General features: G+C 43.0%; 1 protein-coding gene across 2 annotated transcripts in view; it reads right to left on the bottom strand.

Moving 5' to 3' along the window:
- Window positions 1-25,725, bottom strand: part of phf2 (PHD finger protein 2) — a 90,978-nt gene that overhangs the window by 39,458 nt on the left and 25,795 nt on the right. The window contains exons 4-13 of one of the 2 annotated variants that reach the window (XM_052075066.1): window positions 25,307-25,467; window positions 22,925-23,066; window positions 22,645-22,831; window positions 21,805-21,967; window positions 20,769-20,856; window positions 20,563-20,669; window positions 13,788-13,879; window positions 13,615-13,704; window positions 8,481-8,822; window positions 552-665 (exon numbers count right to left, since the gene is read on the bottom strand). In XM_052075066.1, coding sequence (XP_051931026.1) covers window positions 552-665; window positions 8,481-8,822; window positions 13,615-13,704; window positions 13,788-13,879; window positions 20,563-20,669; window positions 20,769-20,856; window positions 21,805-21,967; window positions 22,645-22,831; window positions 22,925-23,066; window positions 25,307-25,467 — 1,486 coding nt within the window. The remainder of the gene's footprint in view (window positions 1-551; window positions 666-8,480; window positions 8,823-13,614; window positions 13,705-13,787; window positions 13,880-20,562; window positions 20,670-20,768; window positions 20,857-21,804; window positions 21,968-22,644; window positions 22,832-22,924; window positions 23,067-25,306; window positions 25,468-25,725) is intronic. The other variant, XM_052075067.1, reaches the window with a different exon arrangement.

The following is a 25,725-nucleotide window of genomic DNA, read 5'->3' as shown; positions in this document are numbered from 1 at the left end:
ATATCACGTCTGTTCTGAAATACATCAAAAATACAAAACATTCGTCGCAAACCAAGTAAGGAGGGTCAGAAAAGCAACCCAGGTTACGCAGTGGAGACACGTACATCAAAAGTTGCTGGAGACAACCTTCCTTGGCTACAGGTAGTTCACAGGCCCTGCCTTTTTCAGGAAACCTCAGAAGAATTGGCCTAAATTGGAGGTTGACTCTACCCCGCTTACTACAGATGGTGCTGAATTGAAAATAACCAAAGTCACCGTGTGTGTCCTGCGCCTACTGTCTGAAGACGGCTGAGATAGGCTCCAGCATGCTCCTTAATCCTTGTGAAAGAGGATAAATGGATCAAAACATGGATGGATGGAGGGATGAAAGTATTCTGTTTTTATTTATGTTTAACACAACGTCTCAACTTCATTAGAATTGGATGTGTATTTACCTACAAACGGTACGAATTGGGTCGCAAATACCCTGTTTATTGGGTACTGTAGATGTATATTTGAGGTACTGCCACAGTGACACCTTTATTCTGACAAAAAAAAAGAAGGGGTCTCACCTTGTATTTCCATTTTGCTTCGGTCTTGGTTTTATTCTGATCCCTAATTTCAAACTTTTGGACATTATTTTGCTTCGTTTCCTTTTCTAAAATTGTCACAATATTCTTCACACCCTGGAAAAAAATGAAGGTATTACTTGCTATGTAATAAAATCTCTTTTGCTGAACATTGCTATTTTTGTTAAAGCACAATTATTTCATACAGATTTTGTAATGGAGTCAGGGGGACATACACTGATCAAAAATACACAATGATCACTGAAATAACTGACAAAAGTACAATATGAGAAAAACATGTAAAGAGAATAAACTAATGAAAATCAGGCAATGCTTTTGAGTGGCCAACATAATTATTGTAAAACCAAACTATGGAAAGTGGCCTTGAGAAAACTAATGAAACCCTGTAAAACCAAACTATGGAAAGTGGCCTTGAGAAAACTAATGAAACCCTTAAGATTTTTGTTGCACAATCTTTTCAAGGGGATCATAGCAATAAAACTTGTTTTAGTATATCTCGAGACTCCATCCCGTCACCATCTGACGGTAGGCATTTCAGTCCACTCATCATGAGCCAAATGCCAGCTTCTTGGGTTTGAAAGGTGCCTTCGCCAGGCTGAATAGTTCCTTCCACAGATGTTCAATAGCATTTACATCAAGAAGACCACTTCAGAATAATCCAATATTTTGTCCTGATGATTATTGAGTAACATTTGATGTGTTGTTTTTGCTGTTGGCCAATGACCTGCAGCTGAGACCAAGGTTTCTGTACTGGGAAGCACACTTGAACTCAAAAAGAATACCGTGGTACTTCTACTGATGAAGACCTCTTACAAAATGCCTCAACAGGAAAATATTGCCTCTTGTTACAAAAAAATTTAAGATACGAAAGGTAAAAATTCGAGCTGTCAGTTTAGCGCATTTTTATTGGCATTAATTAAAATGAATTTTAACGGGATTAAATTTTTTCTTGCGAGATTAACGCGGCACACGTCAAAGGCGGATGTTACGTTGCTCTATAAATACACCAGAAACAAAACAACAAGCGCGCTGCAGAAGTCCACGCACATGTCTGTTTTGCCAGCCACGGCAGCGTGAGACACCGAAAACGAATACTTAAAGAGTTTATGAATGGAAAGTTTACTTTTAAAAAGTTGCCAGATTGCTCCACTGACAAGACCAAAGTTATCTGTTCTTCTCTCTCTGTGTATCATACAGGTATACGATGTATGCCACTGACGCGATTGTTACTTGTTTGGAACTATTTTGTGTGGAAGGTTACAGCGTTCCGTGTCCACATACCGTATTTTCACGACTATAAGGCGCCATTAAAAGTCTTACATTTTCTCCAAAATGGACAGGACGCCTTATGGTGCAGAGCGTCCTTTATATGCGCTGAGTTCCAAAATCTGACTGACAGCCGACACGCTGTTTATATAGAGAAAAGGCGGAAGTGACTGTGAAAGAAGTCGGCCAATCAGGGAAGGGTGGGCGTGTATATATACATATATGGAGAGGGAGAGAGAGAGAGAAGGAGAGAGAGGACAGACAAGCTAGTCGGCCAATGGTGAAGGGTGGGCGTGTAAGTGGACGCCTCAAGCCAGTACCAACACTTGTATAGCGTGTGGCAATGTGCATTGTTGCAAAACAACTCCGGTTTTGGTTTCTAAGAACCCCTGAAAATAAATTCGACAAAGAGACATGCCTACGAAGCTCAGTTAAAACTTAAAGCCACCGGTTATGCTTTTGGCATGCGTGACCATCTCACAGCAGCGGTGAAAAATCAAGTCAAGCAACGAGAGGGAACGCTGCGTTTTTGATGGATTACGGTACTTGCACAATTGTTCAATTCTTTCTACACACGCACGCGCTGCCACCATGTTTCGCTCTGTTCTTTACTTTCAAATGTACTCCTTCTTTCCACTCGGCAATGCGTAGCAACTCACACTAGCATGTGATGCATTCAATGACAACTGAGATGTGCAGTCCTCTGCTTCTGATACAGAGGATGAGGACTTTGATGGATTTCTGGGTGATGATTGATCGAAAAACGTGAGAACATTGTACGATGGCTAAATAAAATACACCCGAACTCAGTTCTGCTTTCGTTGCCTTTTTAAAAACGTGTTTTTATCTTATCTGTATGTCTTGGCATGCTACCGTATGCTTCAAGCTAACGTATTAGAGTGCGCGCATGCATGCCGTATGTTTAAGCTGGCGTATGTTTTACCACTGTAAAACTGCGGCTATTCGTACGATGCGTCCTGTGTATGTGTAAAATACAGAAATGTCACGCATTAATGAGACTGCGGCCATTAGTACGATGCGTCGAATAGTCGTGAAAATACAGTAAATAGAGCGGGTGGAGCTTCTCTATGTTTGTCTGACAGTGACAGTGCGCTGCTGTGGTAGTGACCTAGCGAAAATAAAACGTCTCCAGTGTTGTCATCGAACCAAGTGTAGTCATCTGAAATGAGGTCTACACAAAAACCATAGAGAGACTTCCGCGCAAGAAGGACCAACACAATCAACATAGCCTGACTGTGTTAGGGGGAGATAACCCCCCCCCACCCTCCCTCTTCCAGAATGGTTTGCCCCAGCAGCACGGGGGAAGTGTGTGCGCTTGTTTGTACGGCCGGCAGTTTTGAATACAGCGGCACATAACGAGCACTGGTGTCCGATGTCTCGTTATTCTCCAACAAACATACAGAACAGACTACTGTGTTCAAAGCAAACCTGAGAAAAACGAAGTATGCAACCTTGGTTAAAATCCACTATAGGCTGAGTACTAGTTTACCATAGATGTGCACTTTATAATGTTATATTGCTCTGTTTTGATTTCATTAAAAAAAAAAGCTGTTAAAGCAGCTGTTGTGTGACAAAATATTTTTTTCACTGTTGTTGATGGACAGTAATATTGTGTAAGTCAGGCATGTCCAAAGTCCGGCCCGCGGGCCAAATCCGGCCCGCGGTCGAATTTCATCCGGCCCTCTGCCCATGTCATAAAATCAGTGCCGTCTGGCCCGCAGGTTGGGCGCAATGGAACACGTGTTGCATTGACTGAGGTCTCGTAGACTGGTGAGTGATGTTTCATAGAGTACTGCTTCCCTCTAGTGGCTAAATGAGTAATGGCATTTAGACACTAGAGGGCATCACTCTCGAGTTAACAAGACATCACTCCGTGTTTATATTGACTGATGATATGTCATATTTCAAATGATCCTTGCAGTTGTGGATATGTGTATTGCTTGTTCATTTCCCTGTTGTTCGAGTCAAAGGTTTTGTGACTATTGAAAAGTCATGGTGATACATTTTATGTTTCAAATCAATCAATTTGCACTCAGGAGACTTCTGTTTAAGACAAAGTCAAGTGAATAAGCAGTTGCATGTGACATACCTGTTTCAAATGAACCAAAAGAAATTCTTAAGATTGTTGAAATTAAAATAAAAATGGAAATGTGAAACAGACTGGCTTACTAAAATTTGTTGAACAATATTGTTGTTCAATGTAAAGAATGTCAGCCAAGGTCGGCCCCCCGACATTTTACCACATAAAATCTGGCCCCCTTGGCAAAAAGTTTGGACACCCCTGGTGTAAGTGATTATGTGTGAACAACTGCTCCAAGTGAAAAATTTTAAAATCGAAATTGTTACTTCAGTAAATATTTGCATTTGGTACATAGAAAACTGATTCATGATTTCAAGTTGATGAGAGCATTAAAATGGGGAAAAATAGGACAAAAAATGTAAAAGGAAATTCAGAAACGATAAAAAATGTGTGAGTAATCGTGAGTTAATTATGACAGTTGCATTTTTAATTAGATTAAATATTTTAATCGTTTGACAGCTCTAGTAAAAAAAAAAAGTATGGGCTGCTAGTGGCAGCCCAGAGTTTCCTGAACGCAACATTCTTATAACTGCTGTGCCATTGGTTATTACCAAGCATCATCCTGGCATCCCATTGCCTTGAGAGGGACCCTATGCGTGTAGATAGATATGTGTCGATGCAGCGTCCTCGTCATTCACCCCTCGGCCTATGAGGTGTTCCAATAGTTTGACATAAATGTGAATCACCCAGAAAAAGTGTTCACCATGATGTTTGCATTGGACATTTTCGAAGGATTTTTCAAAGCCCACAAAAGCAAACGTCCTTGGATCCGTTCTTGACAAATCACCAGGCAAAAACCACTTCTGAGAGAGAACATGAACTAAAAAGTGCCAAAAAGGACGAGGACGCAGTGAAAAGTTTAATGACCATAATTTTAATTCTCTGTTCTTTGTTTTTTACATTACGCACAACTGTCATTTATTGTGCAATAATGTAATTGTAACATGTATTTGTTACCTATTTTGATTTATTTTCATGCTTTATAAAACATTTCTGTCTGAATTTTGGGGGGCTTGGAACGGATTAGGGTATTTACATGGAAAACGCGTCTCTACGTACAAAATTTTCGATTGAAGAAATTTCTTCCAGAACTAATTAATTTCGTAAGTAGAGGTACCATTGTACCTTGATAGTATTTCGAGTTAATTGTTCCCTGCAATTCCAGAACAGGATGACCCATGTAATTCATTTATAGTAGGTCCAGTTGGGCCGTCTGTGTTGAGGAGTAAGGACTGTCCACAAATTACATATTTCAGGGTGTAATACAGTGTGTGGCACTATATATAAAATAAAATATTTCAGTTTTATTCTGCTTCTTGTCTTAGCTAGAAATAGTAGACCTTTGCATACTACATCTAGATATGTATTTAATATAATATGCAGTGACCCCTCTCTATTTCGCGGTTCGTTTATCGCGGCTTCAGTGCATCGCAGATTTTTTCAAACATATTCATTAAAAAAAGGGTTTTTTTTCATATACATGTAGTACAGTACTATATGTTGCTCTATGTGACTCGCTGCTGCTTTGCTGACTTTTGCAGCTTCTCGCAGACCGTTTGCAGACTTTTTGTGGACTTAAAAAATATATGTACAGGTGTATATGTTTACTGTATTTTGTTATTCATAAACTAACCTAACTTATGCATGTTTAAATCTATTAGTATACAGGATTACGTCATGTTAAATACTTCAAAATTTACTTCTACATGCATGTATACCATTAAATTTGGCCTTATAAATATAATGTACAGTACATGGACCTATATGAAGGGGGGGGTTGCTACTTCGCGGATTTTCATTTATTGCGGGTGGTTTTGGTCCCCATTAACCGTGATAAATGAGGGATTACTGTACATATAAAAGACATATAATATGTATTTATCTTTTTCATTTCATTCGGTGTAGTCGTAGGCGGTGGAGGACCAAATCTTACTGCAGCACAAGAAGTGATGATCTGTCATTGTGGAGTAATAGAAGACATTTAAAAGTGACATAAATATTCACTAAAATTAAAATGCCTAATACAGCCTGAACATGATTTACATATTTTCCTCGTTGAATATTGCCATAGAATATCAGTATAAAATATTTTGAGGTAGATATATGAAGCAATTTAAAAAGTAAACGAGAGTTGTTCAGAAACACTATACATCCTTCATTGTTCTGTGAAGAAAGGGCAGTTACAATATTTTTTTGTAGAATATGGTAAAAGTGTTGTTAGTTGTTTTTTTTATCAACTCAACAGTACATATAAAGCACTTAAAAATAATTCATACAACAAAAAATAAAACAATGAATGACAAAGACAATAAAAAGCAAAATATACAATAAAACAAATTCATAACAACAAGACAGTAAGAAGCACAAAAACAGTAAAACTAAAATCAAGACTGATGCTGAGTCAAAATCCAAAGAGTAAAAATGAGGTTTGAGACAAGTTTTAGAGACAGGCAGCTAGGGGCATTGCCAAACGTTCAGAGGGAAGTCATTCCAAATGGACCAGCAATGGAAAAGGCTCGATGCCCTTTGAGTCTCCACTTAGCCCTCTGTACCTGTAATATCTATGTACTGTATCTATGGGCAAAAATGTGATATTCAAAAATTCATAATTCAATTCCTGTTCATTTTAGCATGTCGCTGCAATGAACTTTTTTGTACATCTCAGGGTGCTAATCATGCCTTGCCAATTGCCCTAGGCCTAGGTGAAATGTACCAGGATTGTTTTTTTCACAGTAGGTGGCACAACAGAGCCATTTCGTTTTCACCGTTTTTGACCACTTTAAAATACAACATTTTTCATCAGGCTCAATGACTGTGCTAAATTTCTAACATGCTCATGCCACCAAAATACAACTCATTTCAGGGGGAAAAAAATTACAAAAACATTAGGGACCTCAGAGCAGTCATTGATCAGGTCCTCATAATAAAAATAATCATTTCTACAAAAACAATAGGGATATTACGGTCACTGCTGAGACTTTAATAATAGTAAATCATAAGAATAATAATTTCTAGATAAACAATAGCCAACTTGCAAGGTTCACTGCTCGGGCCCTAATTATACCAGGGCTACACAATGGTATTGCAATAAAAGAATAACAATATTGCTTTATGACATTAAATTAATACCGTATTGGCTCGAATATAAGACAGTGTTTTTTGCATTGAAATAAGACTGAAAAAGTGGGGGTCGTCTTATATTCGTGGTCTAGACTTTATACACATTTACGACGCTAGATGGCGCCAGATATGATTGAAGCGAATGCTGAACTTGACTTCCCAGGCCAAAGTAAACCTCTGCCATGAAGAATAAAATTAAAAATAGCGGTAACAAGGAAAAGAAGAAAATAATAGAAGAGATAACAGAAAATGGAGAAACATAGTGACAATCTGGAGAAAGGTGGGTCAATGATCGGCCAGGTTAACGGGCAGATGAGGAGAAGTTATGATGTAATTTACATTTCAAAAACCAGAAGCAAAAGTGCAATTACGAATGTGATTGCACTTTAGATTTGAATGAGGCAAAATAACGTGCTGTTTCTCTCAAATATATTGTTATAATAATTTGTTTCAGATGTACTGTAATTTTTTCTGTATAAAAATGTATTTGGTGTTCAAAGTCTTTTTTCAAACTTGAGTCTTGTAATCAGGGCCTTATATTCGGGCTAGTACGGTATTTAAGATTAAGGTTCGTGGTCATATGAAAAACAAATTGCTCACTTCTGATGTGCAGTATGAAACCCTATAATGAGCTAACTAGCTGAGTTCTCTGGGGCAGCCGTCCGCAGTGACAGATCCACTCTTTTTTTTTTTTCCCCACCACCACAGACCACGAGTACATCAGAATGTATTTTAATGGACGGGCGAAGCCGTGTCGCAGAGACATGGATATAACCTTATCGCCGGTGGCTCTACTGTACACATTGGGCCACCGTTCTCACGTCTAACATAAAGTTCGTCGGCAGCAAGGCAAGTGAAGCTGGCCAGGTAAAGCCAGCCATCACACAAGTCATACTATCCACTAATAACAATGCCTGACCTAACTTTTGTTTTTAAGTTGGCCCTCGTAACCAATCACTGTGGCGGCTGATTTGACTTCGAACTGAGGCTGGCCTGACCGCAGTCAAGCTGACTGACTGAGTGGCAATATGCTTTGCCGCGCAAAAGCGCGATGCCCGACTTGAACTGGAGTGCAATATTCGATTTCCAGTGCTCATGCGCACTGGCGCGCGCGCACACACACACACACACACACACACACACACACACACACACACACACACACACACACACACACACACACACACACACACTGGTCGATTGGTGTGCATGCTTATCTCACAGTGCTGAGGTCATGGGTTTGATTCCGGGCCCCGCCCTTCCTGAGTGGAGTTTGCATGTTCTTTTTTTTTTTTTTTTTTTTTGCCAATGAAAAGTTATTTCAGTGACCACTTGTTTTTTGTCCTTTGACAGAAGTGTACCAACAAGTTATTAACTGTACTAAACTGAAAAAAAAAATCATAATAATCTGCCAATCTTCTTACCTTTGGCTTCTTTGGCTGTTCCATTTTACTTAAGATGTCCTTTGCATGGGACTCCAGAGCTTTGAAACTAGAGGATTTAGGTGGAGGGGGTGAATCTTGTATATTTATAATTTTCTTCTTAACTCCGTCTTTGGCCTTGAATGATTTTGGAGATTTCGGAGTCATGGTCGACTTTGGGGGATTATGTGGCCTGTGGGGTTTGGCGGGGTTGTAGACTTTCTTTCTGACTATCTCAAAGCTCGGTGAGGGAACCTGAGCTGGTGAAACAGGATCTTCAGGATCAGAGTGGGGTGATGGAGGACCCTCCAATGGCACCTCACTCTTCATGGCTTTAGTCGCATTCTTGAGACAGAAAGAGAGCGATGACTGAATCATCTTTACATAAATCAACCAACAGGACATTTATATTTGAAAGCCATTGATTAGTTTGGTTTTAACAAGCTAGTTATAGTTTATCCCCTCTGTGAGTCGTCACCTTACCGTGGTGGAGGGGTTTGTGTGTCCCAATGATCCTAGAAGCTAAGTTGTCTGGGGCTTTATGCCCCTGGCAGGGTCACCCATGGCAAACAGGTTCTAGGTGAGGGGCCAGACAAAGCACGGCTCAAAGACCCCTTATGATGAGCAAAATATATGGACCAAGGTTTCCCTTGCCCGGACGCGGGTCACCGGGGCCCCCCTCTGGAGCCAGGCCTGGAGGTGGGGCTCGTTGGCAAGCGCCTGGTGGCCGGGCCTACACCCATGGGGCCCGGCCGGGCACAGCCCGAAGAGGCAACATGGGTCCCCCTTCCCATGGGCTCACCACCCATGAGAGGGGCCAAAGGGGTCGGGTGCAATGTGAGCTGGGCGGCAGCCAAAGGCGGGGACCCTGGCGGTCCGATCCTCGGCTGCAGAAGATAGCTCTTGGGACATGGAATGTCACCTCTCTGGCAGGGAAGGAGCCCGAGCTGGTGTGTGAGGCAGAGAATTTCCGACTGGATATAGTCGGACTTGCCTCCACACACAGCCTGGGTTCTGGTACCAGTTCTCTCGAGAGGGGTTGGACTCTCTTCCACTCTGGAGTTGCTCACGGTGAGAGGCGCAGAGCAGGTGTGGGCATACTCATTGCCCCCCGGCTCAGTGCCTGTACATTGGGGTTCACACCGGTAGACGAGAGGGTTGCCTCCCTCCGCCTGCGGGTGGGGGGACGGGTCCTGACTGTTGTTTGTGCATATGCACCAAACAGCAGCTCAGCATACCCAACCTTTTTGGAGTCCTTGGAGGGTGTGCTGGAGAGTACTCCTGCTGGGGACTCCCTTGTTCTGCTGGGGGACTTCAATGCTCACGTGGGCAATGACAGTGAGACCTGGAGGGGCGTGATTGGGAGGAACGGCCCCCCCGATCTGAACCCGAGTGGTGTTTTGTTATTGGACTTCTGTGCTCGTCACGGAATGTCCATAACGAACACCTTGTTCAAACATAAGGGTGTCCATATGTGCACTTGGCACCAGGACACCCTAGGTCGCAGTTCGATGATCGACTTTGTTGTTGTATCATCGGATTTGCGGCCGCATGTTCTGGACACTCGGGTGAAGAGAGGGGCGGAGCTGTCAACTGATCACCACCTGGTGGTGAGTAGGCTCCGATGGTGGGGGAAGATGCCGGTCCGTCCTGGCAGACCCAAACGTATAGTGAGGGTTTGTTGGGAGCGTCTGGCGGAATCCCCTGTCAGAAGGAGTTTCAACTCCCACCTCCGACAGAGCTTTTCCCATGTTCCGGGGGAGGCGGGGGACATTGAGCCCGAGTGGACCGTGTTCCGTGCCTCTATTGTTGAGGCGGCCAATCTGAGTTGTGGCCGTAAGGTGGTTGGTGCCTGTCGTGGCGGCAACCCCCGTACTCGCTGGTGGACCCCAGCAGTAAGGGATGCCGTCAAGCTGAAGAAGGAGTCCTATCAAGCCTTTATGGCCTGTGGGACCCCAGAGGCAGCTGACGGGTATCGATTGGCCAAGCGGGCCACGGCTTCAGTGGTCGCCGAGGCAAAAACCCGAGCGTGGGAAGAGTTCGGTGAGGCCATGGAAGCCGACTTCCGGACGGCTTCGAGGAAATTCTGGTCCATCATCCGACGTCTCAGGAGGGGGAAGCAGTGCACCACTAACACTGTGTACAGTGGGGATGGGGCGCTGCTGACTTCGACTCGGGACGTTGTGAACCGGTGGGCAGAGTACTTCGAAGACCTCCTCAACTCCACCAACACGCCTTCCTTGGAGGAAGCAGAGCCCGGGGACTCTGAGGTGGGCTCTCCTATCTCTGTGGTTGAAGTCACCGATGTGGTTAAAAAGCTCCTCGGTGGCAAGGCCCCAGGGGTGGATGAGATCCGCCCGGAGTTCCTCAAGGCTCTGGATGTTGTGGGGCTGTCCTGGTTGACACGCCTCTGCAACATCGCGTGGACAACAGGGAGAGTGCCTCTGGATTGGCAGACCGGGGTGGTAGTCCCTCTTTTTAAAAAGGGGGACCGGAGGGTGTGTTCCAACTACAGAGGGATCACACTCCTCAGCCTCCCTGGTAAGGTCTATTCAGGGGTGCTGGAGAGGAGGGTCCCTCAGGAAGTCGAGCCTCAGATTGAGGAGGAGCAGTGTGGTTTTCGTCCCGGCCGTGGAACAGTGGACCAGCTCTACACCCTTAGCAGGGTCCTTGAGGGTAAGTGGGAATTCGCCCAACCAGTCTACATGTGTTTTGTGGACTTGGAGAAGGCGTTTGACCGTGTCCCTCGGGGAGTTCTGTGGGGGGTGCTTCGTGGGTATGGGGTACCGAACCCTCTGATACGGGCTGTTCGGTCACTATACCACCGATGTCAGAGTTTGGTTCGCATTGCCGGCAGTAAGTCGGAATCGTTTCCAGTGGAGGTAGGACTCCGCCAAGGCTGCCCTTTGTCGCCGATTCTGTTCATAACCTTTATGGACAGAATTTCTAGGCGCAGCCGAAGCGTTGAGGGGGTCCGTTTTGGGGGCCTCAGTATTTCATCCCTGCTTTTTGCAGATGATGTGGTGCTGTTGGCTCCTTCAAACGGGGCTCTCCAACTCTCACTGGAGCGTTTCGCAGCCGAGTGTGAAGCGGTTGGGATGAAAATCAGCACCTCCAAATCTGAAACCATGGTCCTCAGTCGGAAAAGGGTGGAGTGCCCCCTCCGGGTCGGGGAGGAGATCTTACCCCAAGTGGAGGAGTTCAAGTATCTTGGGGTCTTGTTCACGAGTGGGGGTAGGAGGGAGCGGGAGATCGACAGGCGGATCGGTGCAGCGTCTGCTGTGATGCGGACGTTGTATCGGTCTGTCGTGGTGAAGAAGGAGCTGAGCCAAAAGGCGAAGCTCTCAATTTACCGGTCGATCTACGTCCCAACCCTCACCTATGGTCACGAGCTATGGGTCGTGACCGAAAGAACGAGATCCCGGATACAAGCGGCTGAAATGAGTTTTCTCCGCAGGGTGTCCGGGCTCTCCCTTAGAGATAAGGTGAGAAGCTCAGTCATCCGGGAGGGGCTCAGAGTCGAGCCGCTTCTCCTCCACATCGAGAGGAGCCAGATGAGGTGGCTTGGGCATCTGATTCGGATGCCTCCTGAGCGCCTCCCCGGTGAGGTGTTCCGGTCATGTCCCACCGGGAGGAGACCCAGAGGAAGACCCAGGACACGCTGGAGAGACTATGTCACCCAGCTGGCCTGGGAACGACTCGGGATCCCCCGGGGAGAGCTGGAAGAAGTAGCTAGGGAGAGGGAAGTCTGGGCTTCCCTGCTAAAGCTGTTGCCCCCGCGACCCGGCCCCGTTAAGCGGTAGATGATGGATGGATGGATGGATGGTTATAGTTTATATACTGAAGTTACCCTATGGAGTGTTCTATAAGCCAGTGGGTTCTCGAAGGCAGCGGTCCCCGACCTTTTTTGTGTCACGGACCAGTTGAGACAAGTATGTGCTGTTCGCGGACGGGCAACCATTATTTCCATTTCTTTGAAATTGCCAGTTTTAAAGCACTGGTAATTATTACATAATTATCAAGTAATTTAACATTTTCTAACATACATTTTTTTCATTCATTTCATACAGTTTTATTCAACAGTACAACAAAAGTATAATAATATAAAATAATACAGTGAACTACTAAGAAATAGGAAAAAGGAATAATAAATACACCTTTTAATGTAAACAATAATTTTTAAGTAATGTTACTCCAAACGGCGTTAGCATTATTGCTACTTGCAAATGTGACTGATCAAAAGATGACACGATTATTGCTTCATCTTAGAGAGAGATATAGGTAGAGAGATATTTTAGAGGGTAATGGCACATTTACAGTACTGACAAATTCAATCAATGTATGTAAAATGTCAACATAAACGTCATTGCCTGTCAAACTGAGCCGCATTTTAGCAAATCGAATTGTAATCCCGCTGAATCGAACCGAATGAAATCGTTCCATTTTCAAATCAAACATCGTTTTGCACTCCACATGTCATCTTTTTGTGGAGGGATACACCCCCCCCCCAGATTTTATGTTACTTTACAATGTGATCATGTTATTAAGAGGTGGATTAGGTCAAGTCAAGTCAACAGTATTTATAGAGCACTTTCAAACATCCATCGCTGCATACAAAGTGCTGTACATGGAGCGATTTAACATACACAATAAACAGTAAGACGAATCGGTAATAAAGGGGGTAGAAAGCACCAAGCAGTAAAATCAAGAACAAACCTAAGTCATGCTGAGTCGAACGCCAAAGAATACAAGTGAGTTTTGAGGAGGGCTTTAAAGATGGGCAGCGAGGAGGCTTGTTCAGTGGGAGGTCATTCCAGAGAGAGGGACCGGCAACAGAAAAGGCTCGATCCCCTCTGAGCCTCAGTTTAGTTCTTGGTACTTCTAACAAAGACTGGTCCACAGACCTGAGGCGCCGGACAGGTGTGTAGGGGCGGATGAGCTCAGAGAGGTAAGGTGGCGCGAGATTATTCAGAGATTTGAAAACAAAGAGGAGGATCTTGAAAATAACTCTAGAATGAATGGGGAGCCAGTGAAGGGATGAAATACCCACTGAAGGCTCAGGTCCAAAAGACACTGCCTGCCACTGTGTTTAATTTATTATATTGTGTAATCTTTGGACCAAACACAATACAAGTACCTCTGAGATTCTAATCTCTCTGGCAAGATCTTTGATGAGCTGTAAGGGTTTCATGTTTTCTGGAAGCTCATCTTCATGTTCTAAGAGGGCCTTTAAAGAGGAAAAATACATGTTAAAATGTTTAGAAAATAAAACATGATAAACAACATGTGTCCAACCCATTGTGTTCATACCTGCTTTTTTGTCCATGCTCTGAAAGCTCCGTTGATGATTTTGGCACCATGGATCAGATATGGTGCTGGCTGCTTATTTGCTTTATGTAAGCCTGCATAAACAGAAATCAACAGTTATTAATTACTGAAAAAAATACTATGACCAAATTATTCAAGTGTAAGGTGACCAAAATGAGGAAACATACCAAAGAAAGACCAACAAAGGGCGCTTATTGTATTGTTTATGTACAGGTAAGATTGTCCCTGATTTACCAATTCTCAACTCAAGTCAACTTTATTTGGATAGCATCTGATCATACAACATTCAAAGTGCTGTACAGTTTAAAATAAACCTATAAAACTTGACAACAAATATAGACCCTCTGCCCCCACCTTACGTGCCACCCACGCACTCCCTCCTCTTGACATTCACCCAGCCATCGGATCTCCCCCCCAAATAAGCACCATTAGACCATTAACTCTAAATAAATGGCAAAAAACATGCCTGAGCGCAGGCAATAAGAGTGAGGATACGCCATTTTCATGGGGGCGTCCCCGCCAGTAGCAATCACCAAAGGGGCAATCCCAACTCAGGCAGACGGAGGGGTCCCCCTTCCGCTGAGCCAGGACCTCCCCATGGGCAGCATCCCAACCAGAGCTAAACATGGCTCCGAGCTGAATGAGGGACGGACACCACGCGAGGGTTGAGATGAGGATTTTTATATATATATATATATATATATATATATATATATATATATATATATATATATATATATATATATATATACCATAATTATAATAAAAATAAAGAAACCAAATAATAAAAATCACTAAATGCTAAACTAAAAAGTTGGGTTTTTTTAGCCTCTTTTTAAAATATCAACGTTCTCCAGCAGGCCATTCCACAAATGTGTGCCGTAAACTTTGAACAATGCCTCACTGTGGAGTTTAACTTGTGGGATTGCGCAAAGGCCAGTGTCAGAGGACTCCAGGTTACATAAGGGTTGATAATGTAAAAGCAAATCAGATAAATAAGAAGGACCATTAAGAGTTTTATAAAACAGTAAAAAAAAAACTAAATTTATCCCAAAACACACAGGGAGCCAATGCGACTTTATGACGCGCTTGTGGTCTTTGAACCAGTGGCACCAGTCAATCGTGATATACAGTGGAATGAACAAGTATTTGATACACTGCTGATTTTTTAAGTTGCCCCACTTTCAGGGGAGGTAGAGGTCTGTAATTTGTACCTAAGGTACTCTTCAACTATGAGGGACAGACTCGAAAACAAAAATGGATGGGGCCATGTAGCGTGAGATTTTGGCCAACAATTACATTCCCTCAGTAAGAGTTTGAAGATGGATTGTGGCTGAGTCTTCCAGCATGACGAAGGCCCGAAACACACGGCCAGGGCAACGAAGGAGTGGCTCCGTAGAAATTATCTCAAGGTCCTGGAGTGGCCTTGCCAGTCCCCAGATCTGAATCCAATAGAAAATGTTTGGAGCGAGCTGAAAGTCTGTGTTAACCAGAGACAGTCTTGAAACCTGAACACTCAGGAGAAGATCTGTATGGAGGAGTAGGACAAAACCCTGCTACAGTGTGTGCTAGCCTGGTGAAGAACTATAGAAAACCCCTGATCTCTGTAGTTGCGAACAAAGGTTTCTGTACCAAATATTGAGGTCGATTTGTCCTGCAATAAAATGCAAATTAATTATTTAAAAATCATCGACTGTTATTTTCTGGATTTTACAGACCTCTACCTTCTAAAAACAGCGGTATATCAAATACTTGTTTTCCCCATTGAATGGTTAAGACATGTTTGTAAACAATCAGGATGTTGATGACTTTGAAATGGAATGGAGGACATATAATTACCACTCAAATGCCCGAGGGTTATTTCAAATGCACCCCACAACGGTAAATATACCCGCAGATGCTACACCGTTGCAGATATTTAGTTACATTTTTACTGAGGAACTTCGGGTGCACCTCATTACTGAAACCAGGGTTTTTCCTGCGTTCAAAATTACGCGGCGGCCGTCTCCAGCTAATTTTTTGCTTAAATTTTTGCCGCACCCAGACCGATTGATATTGGTCAATAACAACGTAAAGCTCCAGCTGTGCTGATTGAGCGATTGATGTTCCTCTGCGGCAGCGATGTATTAACTGTAGTTGCAGCGTTGTGCCACTATAGAGGCAATATATCAACAGCTGTGCACAGGAAAAACTTGAAGGAACTACCGAAGAATAAACAGATCGATCGGCATCCTGATTTTCCCTAGTGGAGTCCACAGACAGGTAAATATTGCCCGATTTGTTTTCAAATAATGTATGTTGTGTTCATTCAAATAAGTTTTCATTCTAATCAAAGTACAGTGAAACTCCTCTGGAACAAAACCTACATGGGCGAAAATACCCCAACAGTGACCTCTACTGCTTCGTTCCAAAAAAAGGCAACAGCAACCACCACACTGGTTTACATAGTGAACAATGTTTATTTCCGTCACAGCTGCGAGTTTCCTGGACTCAACATACTCGTAGCTGCTCTGCCATTGGCTTACCCAGCATCATCTTGGGCTCCGATTGGCCAAGAGCAGGCATGTCCAAAGTCCGGCCCGCGGTCGAATTTCATCCGGCCCTCGGCCCCTGACATAAAATCAGTGCCGTCTGGCCCGCAGGTTGGGCGCAATGGAACACGTGTTGCATTGACTGAGGTCTCGTAGACTGGTGAGTGATGTTTCATAGAGTACAGCTTCCCTCTAGTGGCTAAATGAGTAATAGCATTCACTAAATGAGTAATAGCATTTAGACACTAGAGGGCATCACACACGAGTTAACAAGACATCACTCCGTGTTTATATTGACTGATATGTCATACTTCAAATGATCCTTGCAGTTGTGGATATGTGTATTGCTTGTTCATTTCCCTGTTGTTCGAGTCAAAGGTTTTGTGACTATTGAAAAGTCATGGTGATACATTTTATGTTTCAAATCAATCAATTTTCACTCAGGAGACTTCTGTTTAAGAAAAAGTCATGTGAATAAGCAGTTGCATGTGATATACCTGTTTCAAATGAACCAAAAGAAATTCTTAAGATTGTTGAAATTAAAATAAAAATGGAAATGTGAAACAGACTGGGTTACTAAAATTTGTTGAACGATATTGTTGTTCAATGTAAAAGAATGTCAGCCAAGGTCGGCCCCCCGACATTTTACCACATAAAATCTGGCCCCCTTGGCAAAAAGTTTGGACACCCCTGGCCAAGAGGGACCTCACTGTCTACGTGTGTAGATACTAAAGCTAGATCCGAAGCATCCCATTAACTGCTCAGAGTAAATTGCTTATGGCTTGACGGACATTCAAATAAACGAATGTTTCCTCTAATGCTTTACTTGTTATCATGCTAAAAACACCCACAGGACGCTTCGTAGTCCTCGATGGCCATAGTTAGCTCTCGAAGGCTAAAAACCTTACGCTAACTGGAGCGCTTCTCTCTCATTAGCGTTCCTCTTTCATTAGCTCTTCAGTTAGTGTAAGGTTTTTAGCCTTCGAGAGCTAAATATGGCCATCGAGGACTACGAAGCGTCCTGTGGCTTGACGGACATTCAAATAAACGAACGTTTCCTCAAATGCCTTACTTGTTATCATACTAAAAACAGCCATGGGACGCTTCATAGTCCTCGATGGCCATAGTTAGCTCTCGAAGGCTAAAAACCTTACGCTAACTGGAGCGCTAATGAGAGAGAAGCGCTCCAGTATTATTATCCACTTATTATTATTAGGGCCAGAGGAGCAATATTGGAGGCTTTTCAAGCATGAACTGACTGTTTAAGTGCACACCAAAGCATCACAATTGGATTCAAATCCAGATTTTGACTTGGCCACTCCGAAACCTTAATTTTGTGTTTTTTAGCCATTCAGAGGTGGACTTGCTGGTGTGTCTCGGATTGTTGTCCAGCAGTATGAGCCAAGAGCTCTTGAGTTTGAGGACGCAAACTGATTGTCGGATCTTCTTCTACAGAAATTTCTGGTAAACAGCAGAATTCATTGTGCCATCAATCACAGCAGGTTGTCTGGATCCTGAGGTAGCAATCAACCACAGGCCAAAACACTGCCACTGCCATGCTTCATTGTTGGGTTAATGTTCTGTGCCAATTTTACCCCAGATGTAATCTTCCAAAAAGTTACATTTTTGACTTATCAGTCCACCCAATGTTTTTTAAAAAGTCTTGAGTATCAGGATGTCTTTTGGCAAATGTGAGATGAGCCTTTGTGTTCTTTTTGGACAGCAGTGGTTTTTGCCAGGGAACTCTCATTTTTGGCTCGTGTCTTTATTATGGTACAGTCGTGAACAGTGACCTGAAATGAGGCCAGCAAAGTCTGGAATACATTGGGTGGCGTTCTAGGTTCTTTTGTAACCTCCTCGAGGAGTCATTGTCGTATTCGACCACTCCTAGGAATGTTTGTCACTTTTTCCAGTTTCATCAATTTCTGGATAATGGCTCGACAGTGGTTTGCTGAAGTCAGAGAGACCAGGAAATGGCTTTGTAACCTTTTCCAGACTGATAGTTTTCAATAGGTTTTTTTCCAATTTCTTCTTGAATTATCTCGGATCGTGGCCTACTTCACTTAGTATGACAGATTCTATTCTAGGGTGTTGCATGGGAAGTTGAACTCAGCTTTCACAAAACTGTCATAGTCACAGTCACTTTGTGATTTAACAAGTGAGTGCAATTAACTTTTCACATAGGGGCTGGTAGTTTTGGATTCTTTTTTTTTGTGCATTCATAAATTAAAATGGCATTTCGAAACTGCATTTTATATTGGGTAGTCTCATTGTGATAATATTGAATTGATGAACTGAAACGTTTGTATGTGATAAATATGCAAATAACACAGAAATCAGGAAGGAGGCAAACACTCTTTCACAGCCCTGTACATCATCTAACTCAGTGGTGCCCAAACATTTTGGACCAAAGATCTACTTTCGATCAACTAACCTCACAGGAACGGGATCTGCACTTTTGCAGCCTGTTAACTATCGTAGAGGGCGGCCCGGTAGTCCAGTGGTTAGCACGTCGGCTTCACAGTGCAGAGGTACCGGGTTCGATTCCAGCTCCGGCCTCCCTGTGTGGAGTGTTGCATGTTCTCCCCGGGCCTGCGTGGGTTTTCTCCGGGTGCTCCGGTTTCCTCCCACATTCCAAAAATATGCATGGCAGGCTGATTGAACACTCTAAATTGTCCCTAGGTGTGAGTGTGAGTGCGAATGGTTGTTCGTCTCTGTGTGCCCTGCGATTGGCTAGCAACCGATTCAGGGTGTCCCCTGCCTACTGCCCGGAGACAGCTGGGATAGGCTCCAGCACCCCCCGCGACCCTAGTGAGGATCAAGCGGTTAGGAAGATGAATGAATAACTATCGTAGCTCACACTTACCGTTTTAAAGTGCTTCCGTGGGCCCTCCTAGGTTCCTATTCTTTGCCCGAGCCCTCGGTGAATTGTACACGAAGCAAACTCTGAATGAGAATAATGAGGATAAAAGATGGAGCGCAACAGCTCTGATCAGAAGCTGCAATTGCAGACTGCTGAGCGCTATCAACTTCCAGTGACGTAATCACGCGCCATCGTAAATTCAAGATTTACCTGCTTTATTTTATTTTTTAAATATTTATTTTGTGAAAATGAGACTGATAGGATGATTAGGGTGCAGCGTACATTAACACAAAAAATATATCACTAACATGTACAAAGACACACAAATGGTTGTTTGTTTGTTTTTTCTCCTCGAGACTCCTCAGATCTACTTGGACCTGTCTTCGATCTACCGGTAGATCAGGATCGACGTAATGGACACCCCTGATCTAACTTGTTACGATCTTACGGGAATTGCACAGGTGTGATATTGGTTTGGCCACCATGTGCCTGTCTGAGTTTGCTCACTGTGGTCCCAGGGAAGCACAGAGAGTCTGTGTGAATGCTCAGATGCATGGAAAATTAGAGGGAACATTGATTATTATAAATGCGGATTTGAATGCACTGATGGCACTGAGGTCGCTGCACAATAAAAAGAGAAACAATTAGTGTCAACACAGAAAATAGTGGTAATCCCACTGCACTCACAATTGCCTCCAACAGAATTGGATAAGCGAGGCCAAAATTTTTATCCATGGAAACATTTAGTTGTGACATCATAAGATTAAGGCGGCCCGGTAGTCCAGTGGTTAGCACGTCGACTTCACTTATTACCGATTTGTCTTACTGTTTATTGTGCATGTTAAATTGCTCCTACAGCACTTTGTATGCAGCGATGGCTGTTTGAAAGTGCTCTATAAATACTGTTGACTTGACTTGACTTGACAGTGCAGAGGTACAATTCCAGCTCTGGCCTCCCTGTGTGGAGTTTGCATGTTCTCCCCGGGCCTGTGTGGGTTTTCTCCGGGTACTCCGGTTTCCTCCCACATTCCAAAAACATGTGTGCCAGGCTGATTGAACACTCTAAAATTATCCCTAGGTGTGAATGTGAGCGTGGATGGTTGTTTGTCTCTGTGTGCCCTGCGATTGGCTGGCAACCGATTCAGGGTGTCCCCTGCCTACTGCCCGAAGACAGCTGGGATAGGCTCCAGCACCCCTGCGACCCTAGTGAGGATCAAGCGGTTCGGAAAATGGATGGATGGATGAATAAGGAAAGGGTTTTCCCCTTCAACTTTTATCTCCACGTGTTAATTTTGATTGCCCCATTACAGAACATATCACAGCAAAATGTGGCATGTTTCTTGTCATGAAATTAAGCATTCACCTTTGAATCGTTCAAGGAGATGACGTCCCACGTACCAACATGCTGTCTCAAAGTTGGGAAATGGGGTGAGGGTTTTCACCTTTAGTCGCTTTTCAATGTCATTTGCTCTAAGGACAATCAACAGAACTGCTTTAGCACAAGTGTAGACAAAATGCTATCAAACAACAATACAAGGCAGAATAAAGGGCCATTTTGCGTGTGCAGACCTCATCTGCATCTCCACGTTCAGGTTGTGGACAAAATGGCCAGAGAATGCCAAGCAGTCAACCGGTGTCAGAATTGCATTGATCCAACCTGAACAAATGCAGACAACATTTCATCAGAATTATGATTATCAAAGCATACATGACAAGAAAGTAGGTTGTTTTTTTTTTTTTTTCCCCCCAAGATGGCGCCCGAGTAGGCAGCCTTCGGCAAGTGCTCTTCAAAAGCCTTGCTTTTTTGTTCTTTTTGGCCGTTTTTGTCTTTTGTTTTGTCACATGTTGTTTGTTGTTTCATTGTGTGGACCTGATATGGACTGTTTTCCGCGCTTTTTGGCCACAACATTCGTCAAAGGAGCAGTATCTGTGCTTGGTGGTTGCGCCTTCTCGGCAGCACGCCTGTACCAGCACAGATTTTGATTGGGAGGAATGTCGGCGCCATTGACTGTCGGTGCTGGACAAACCTGGGGCGCTTGTGTTTTTTGCGTAGTAATGGGCAGCATTTTTCACAACCCCGATTTGTTCAGTGGCTATGTCAGCGCTGTTGGACAGTCGGTGTAGGTGCGGCTGGATGGATGGCCGCTGAAGTTGAGGATGAGGAGAGAGGAGCGTTGGGGAAGAGCGCCGATGCGTATTTGGAACCGTGAGTCGCCGCTTGGAATTGAAATGGATTTCCATGGGACAGGAGAAGTGAACCAATCTCTTTTTTCGGCAATGGATGCTACAGCTTCTTGTTGACTTTGAAACTTGGCTTGTAGCCGACGTGTGCACATTTTGAGCATGACGTCTCTGATCCACTGGTTAAAGGACACTTTGATTCTCTCCTCTTTCATCTCAAACTGCTTCAAATAACAAAGCGTGTGACGGAAAAGTGGTTAGGACTGCCCGACTGTCCGTGTTTTATGTTATGTGTTGTGTTTATTATTTTACTTTATGTTAACTGTTTTGTAAAGCGCTTTGTTACAGCTGCCGCTGTTGTGAAAGCGCTATATAAATCAGCATGTATTGTATGTATTGTATTGTATTGGTTCGTAGTTCTAACCTGATGGAATGAACAAGGTCTGTCCTTGCTTCAGACAGCATTTGTAACATTTGTCCACTTGGTCAGCAAAGAACATTTCACTGTGATTTGATGATGACCTCCAGCGCTCATATAGAGAAAGGTTGGCAGAGGTGGGCTTGATGAGAAAGAAAATCTTTTCTCCCTGGAAATACATAACATCCATTTTTTTCTACCAGCAAAGAATAAAGTGTTTTGAGAAATTTGAAATAAAACCGCTGCAATCTGAACACGGGGTACATTCGCACCAAAATCATTCGGTACCTTTAATTAGGGCTGGGTATCGACTCAGATTTCCATAATCGATTAGACTCACAAGCCCGATTCAATTCAATTTACGATTCACTTTAGCTTTTGATTGAGTTAAGGATTTCACGTACTACCAATTTTACTTTCATATCGAAGATATTCTCTGAAGCAAAGCTGCAAATATTCGAAAGTTCTTACATTCAGAACTGAACCCATTGCAGTTACATTATTTCAATCAAGTTTTAATGAACAATACCTGATCAAAACAATAATTTAAATAAATCCCAACCACAGGACAAACTGTGGAAATAAAGTGGCAAAAATACACTGTACTGTAAATTCAAGATATTCACATTCCTCTGTTTTTTTAATAAAAATCTGCCTTCAAGCTTGTTGATGACGATTTCAGTGCTTCCGCCATGTTGTTTTTACAGGCTACTCTCACAAGTCACGAGAGCTCACATGACATCACATAAATTTATGGGGAAAAACATTAAAAGGATTGATTTATTGTTTTATGAAAAGGGGGGGAAATCAATCCCATTTGATTAATTTTTTAAAAGCCAGCCATACCTTTAATACATGATACCAGACAGAGGCACCACCACATTCAATGTGGAAGTCTGTGTAGCTGTCTTTGACACAGATCAGACAGTATTTGGTGACTTTTGGCTTTCCAAGCAGAGCATCGTCAGGCCAGTAGTTTTCAACCCAAGACAAACTGTGCACAATTTGAGGACTCTCCACAATACTATTCATCCTGTTCAAGAGAAAAAGTGCAACATGAATTTAGGCATAGACACTTTGAGAGTGGCAAAATTGTACATTTTAAAGTTCTCCGATGAGTGTGTACCTTGAATCAGAGAACTCCAGATTGATTATATTTAAGACTTTCTTTCTGTTTGTGCTGTAATAATAATCGACAAATTCTTTAAGCTTCATCTTGCTATCAGTCTGTTTAGTGACATCCACAACATCAACTGCGACATCAGGACCTGAGATGTTAAAAAAAAGGCAAAATTACAACTGTTCAGCAAACATTCATTCATCCATCGATATATTTTAAAGTAAATTAAAACCCCACCACACACATTTTTTTCCCAATCTGGGCAAAACTATAATCTTCTCTTCCTTTTGGCTTGCCGCGTTAGGAATCACTAACAGCCAATCATCCTTCCAATCTCGCCCTGTCTATTGACATCTCTCATCTAACACCATGTACACTCATGTCTTCCCTCACGACGTTCATCAATTCTCTGTTCTTTTCAGTCTTCCTCTTGCTCTCTTTCCTGTCAGCTCCATCTAAGTTTGCCTTCTCTAATTTTGGCCCCTAAACATCTAACCTTGCTGTCCCTGACGATCGCGTTTCTTATCCTATCTAACTTTGTCACTCCTCAAGAAAACTTCAACATCTTCATTTCTGCCACCTCCAGCTGTGCTTCCTCTTGCCTCTTGAGTACCATTGTCTCCAAAAGGTGGCCAGCCTCACCACTGTCTTATAAACTTTCCCGTATATCCTAGCAGAGACTCTTTGACCACATAAACCACCAGACATTTTTCTCCACCCATTCCAATCTTCTTTACAGTGCGTGACTCCACCTCTCTAAATCAGGGGTGCCCATTACGTCGATCCTGATCGACCGGTACATCTGGGACTGGTCCCATCTAGATACAAGGGGTGTAGAGGAGAAAAAAAACAAAAACATTCGTGTGTCTTTGTACATGTTAGTAATATATTTTGTGTTAATGTACACTGCATCCTAATCATCCTAGCAGTCTTATTTTCACCAAAAAATATTTCAAAATTAACATAAAGTAAAGCAGGTACATCTATAACGGTGGCGTGTGACCTACATCACCTGAAGTTGTTAGCGCTCAGGAGTCTGCAATTGCAGGTTGTGATCAGAGCTGTTGCCCTCTATCTTTTATCGTCATTCTTCGCATTCAGAGTTTGCTTCGTGTGCAATTCATCGAGGGCATGGGCAAAGAATAGGAATCTAGAGGGCCCAGGGAAGCACTTTAAAACGGTACGTGTGAGCTACGATAGTGAACAGGCTGCAAAAGTGCATCGCATGCCTCCGTGTCAGGCTATTTCTCATCATGGCGTTTGTGCATGTGTCCGTGCGCGATAAGGGGTGATCCCGGGTACTTGGTTGATGGAAAAATCGATCTTCGTTCCAAAAAGTTTGGGCACCCCTGCTCTAAATGTTCCTCCATCTGTTCACTGCTTTCACAGCAGATCACAAAGTCACCAATGAACATCACGGTCCATGGGGATTGCAGTCACACCTCACATCTGTCAGCCTATCCATTTCACTTGCAAAGAGGAAGAGGCTTAGAGCTGATCCCTGATGCAGTCCCACCTCCACCTGAAACTCCTGTCACACATGCAGCAGACCTCATTACTGCTCTGGTACTCTCATACGTGCCCTGTACTGTCCTAACATACTTCTCTGTCACTCAAGATTTTCTCATGTGGTACCATAGTTCCTCTCTGGGTACCTTGTCCACTGGCCTTCTCTAGATATATAAAGACATAAAACAGCTTATTCAACTTTTCTATGTACTTCTCCATGAATACCGTCAAAGACAATTACTGCATCTCTGTGATATCTTGGTATGTAACCATACTGCTCACAAATACTAACTACTATCCTGAGTCTAACCTCTCTGAATCTTTCCCATCATTGTTTGTAGTGGCTCATGAACTCTACCCCTTGATAGTTGCCACAACTCTGCGCATTGCCTTTGTTCTTCAAGATCTGGTCAGAACAACATGGCTGACATAATAGCTCAGCAATAGTAATATTTTTTTTTTAAAAAAGGGAATTTAACCTGAGATGAGATGTGTATATATCTTCCTAACCTCTGCATACTGATCACTGTGTTCATTATGAGACAAAGTCAAGACTGGGTATGCATAGCATTTTTTTTCCAAAGCATGATTCTTACTGTGTTACATGTGCACTTACTTACTGTTAAGGTTTTTAAAACAGTGCCTGTCAATTTAATAAGTTTCATGGTGATGTTTATTTAATTCATTTCATTATAAATGGTATGGAATTTAAGTGAGAACAAACTGAACTGATTGGTTAGGAAATGGCAAGAGGGCCAAAGAAAACTCAGATTGTATAAGCATATTCTTGCTTTCATGCTTTATAGTATGACAAAACCAGTATTAACATTACCCTGAGAACAGTATAAATGAAGATAACGGTAATCAGTCATTTCTTACCAACATAATTTTCCACATCGCTGATGTAAAATGTGGGAGGTGGCATAGACATGCCCAAACCATCTTTTTTCTGAACCAGGATGGGGTCCTCAAAACTGTTCTCTTCCAGATAATCCATTGTCAGCTGACTGCCACTTAATTTAACAACAATATCCTCTGCACTGGAAAAAAGCACACAATCATGTCAAAAGCTTTGTGAAAATTGTGGCCTTTTAATGAACTTGTAATGCAGTGACAAGATCACAAATGTTTCTTTTTTTTTTAAACAAGAGCAGAGCAAGACATTTTAAATTATTGTAGAGGACACTATAGGTGTAAAATGTCGACATGAACACCCTTTGTAATCATTTCTAATGTTGTTTCTGTGACTGGCAACTTCATGTCCACAATGTTTCAGGCGTTATCTGCTCAAGTAGGAG

Source organism: Hippocampus zosterae, chromosome 9 (assembly GCF_025434085.1).
Source record: "Hippocampus zosterae strain Florida chromosome 9, ASM2543408v3, whole genome shotgun sequence".
Classification (NCBI taxonomy): domain Eukaryota; kingdom Metazoa; phylum Chordata; class Actinopteri; order Syngnathiformes; family Syngnathidae; genus Hippocampus; species Hippocampus zosterae.
The sequence above is the reverse complement of the archived record's forward strand: the minus strand, read 5'-3'. Positions and strand labels throughout refer to the sequence as shown.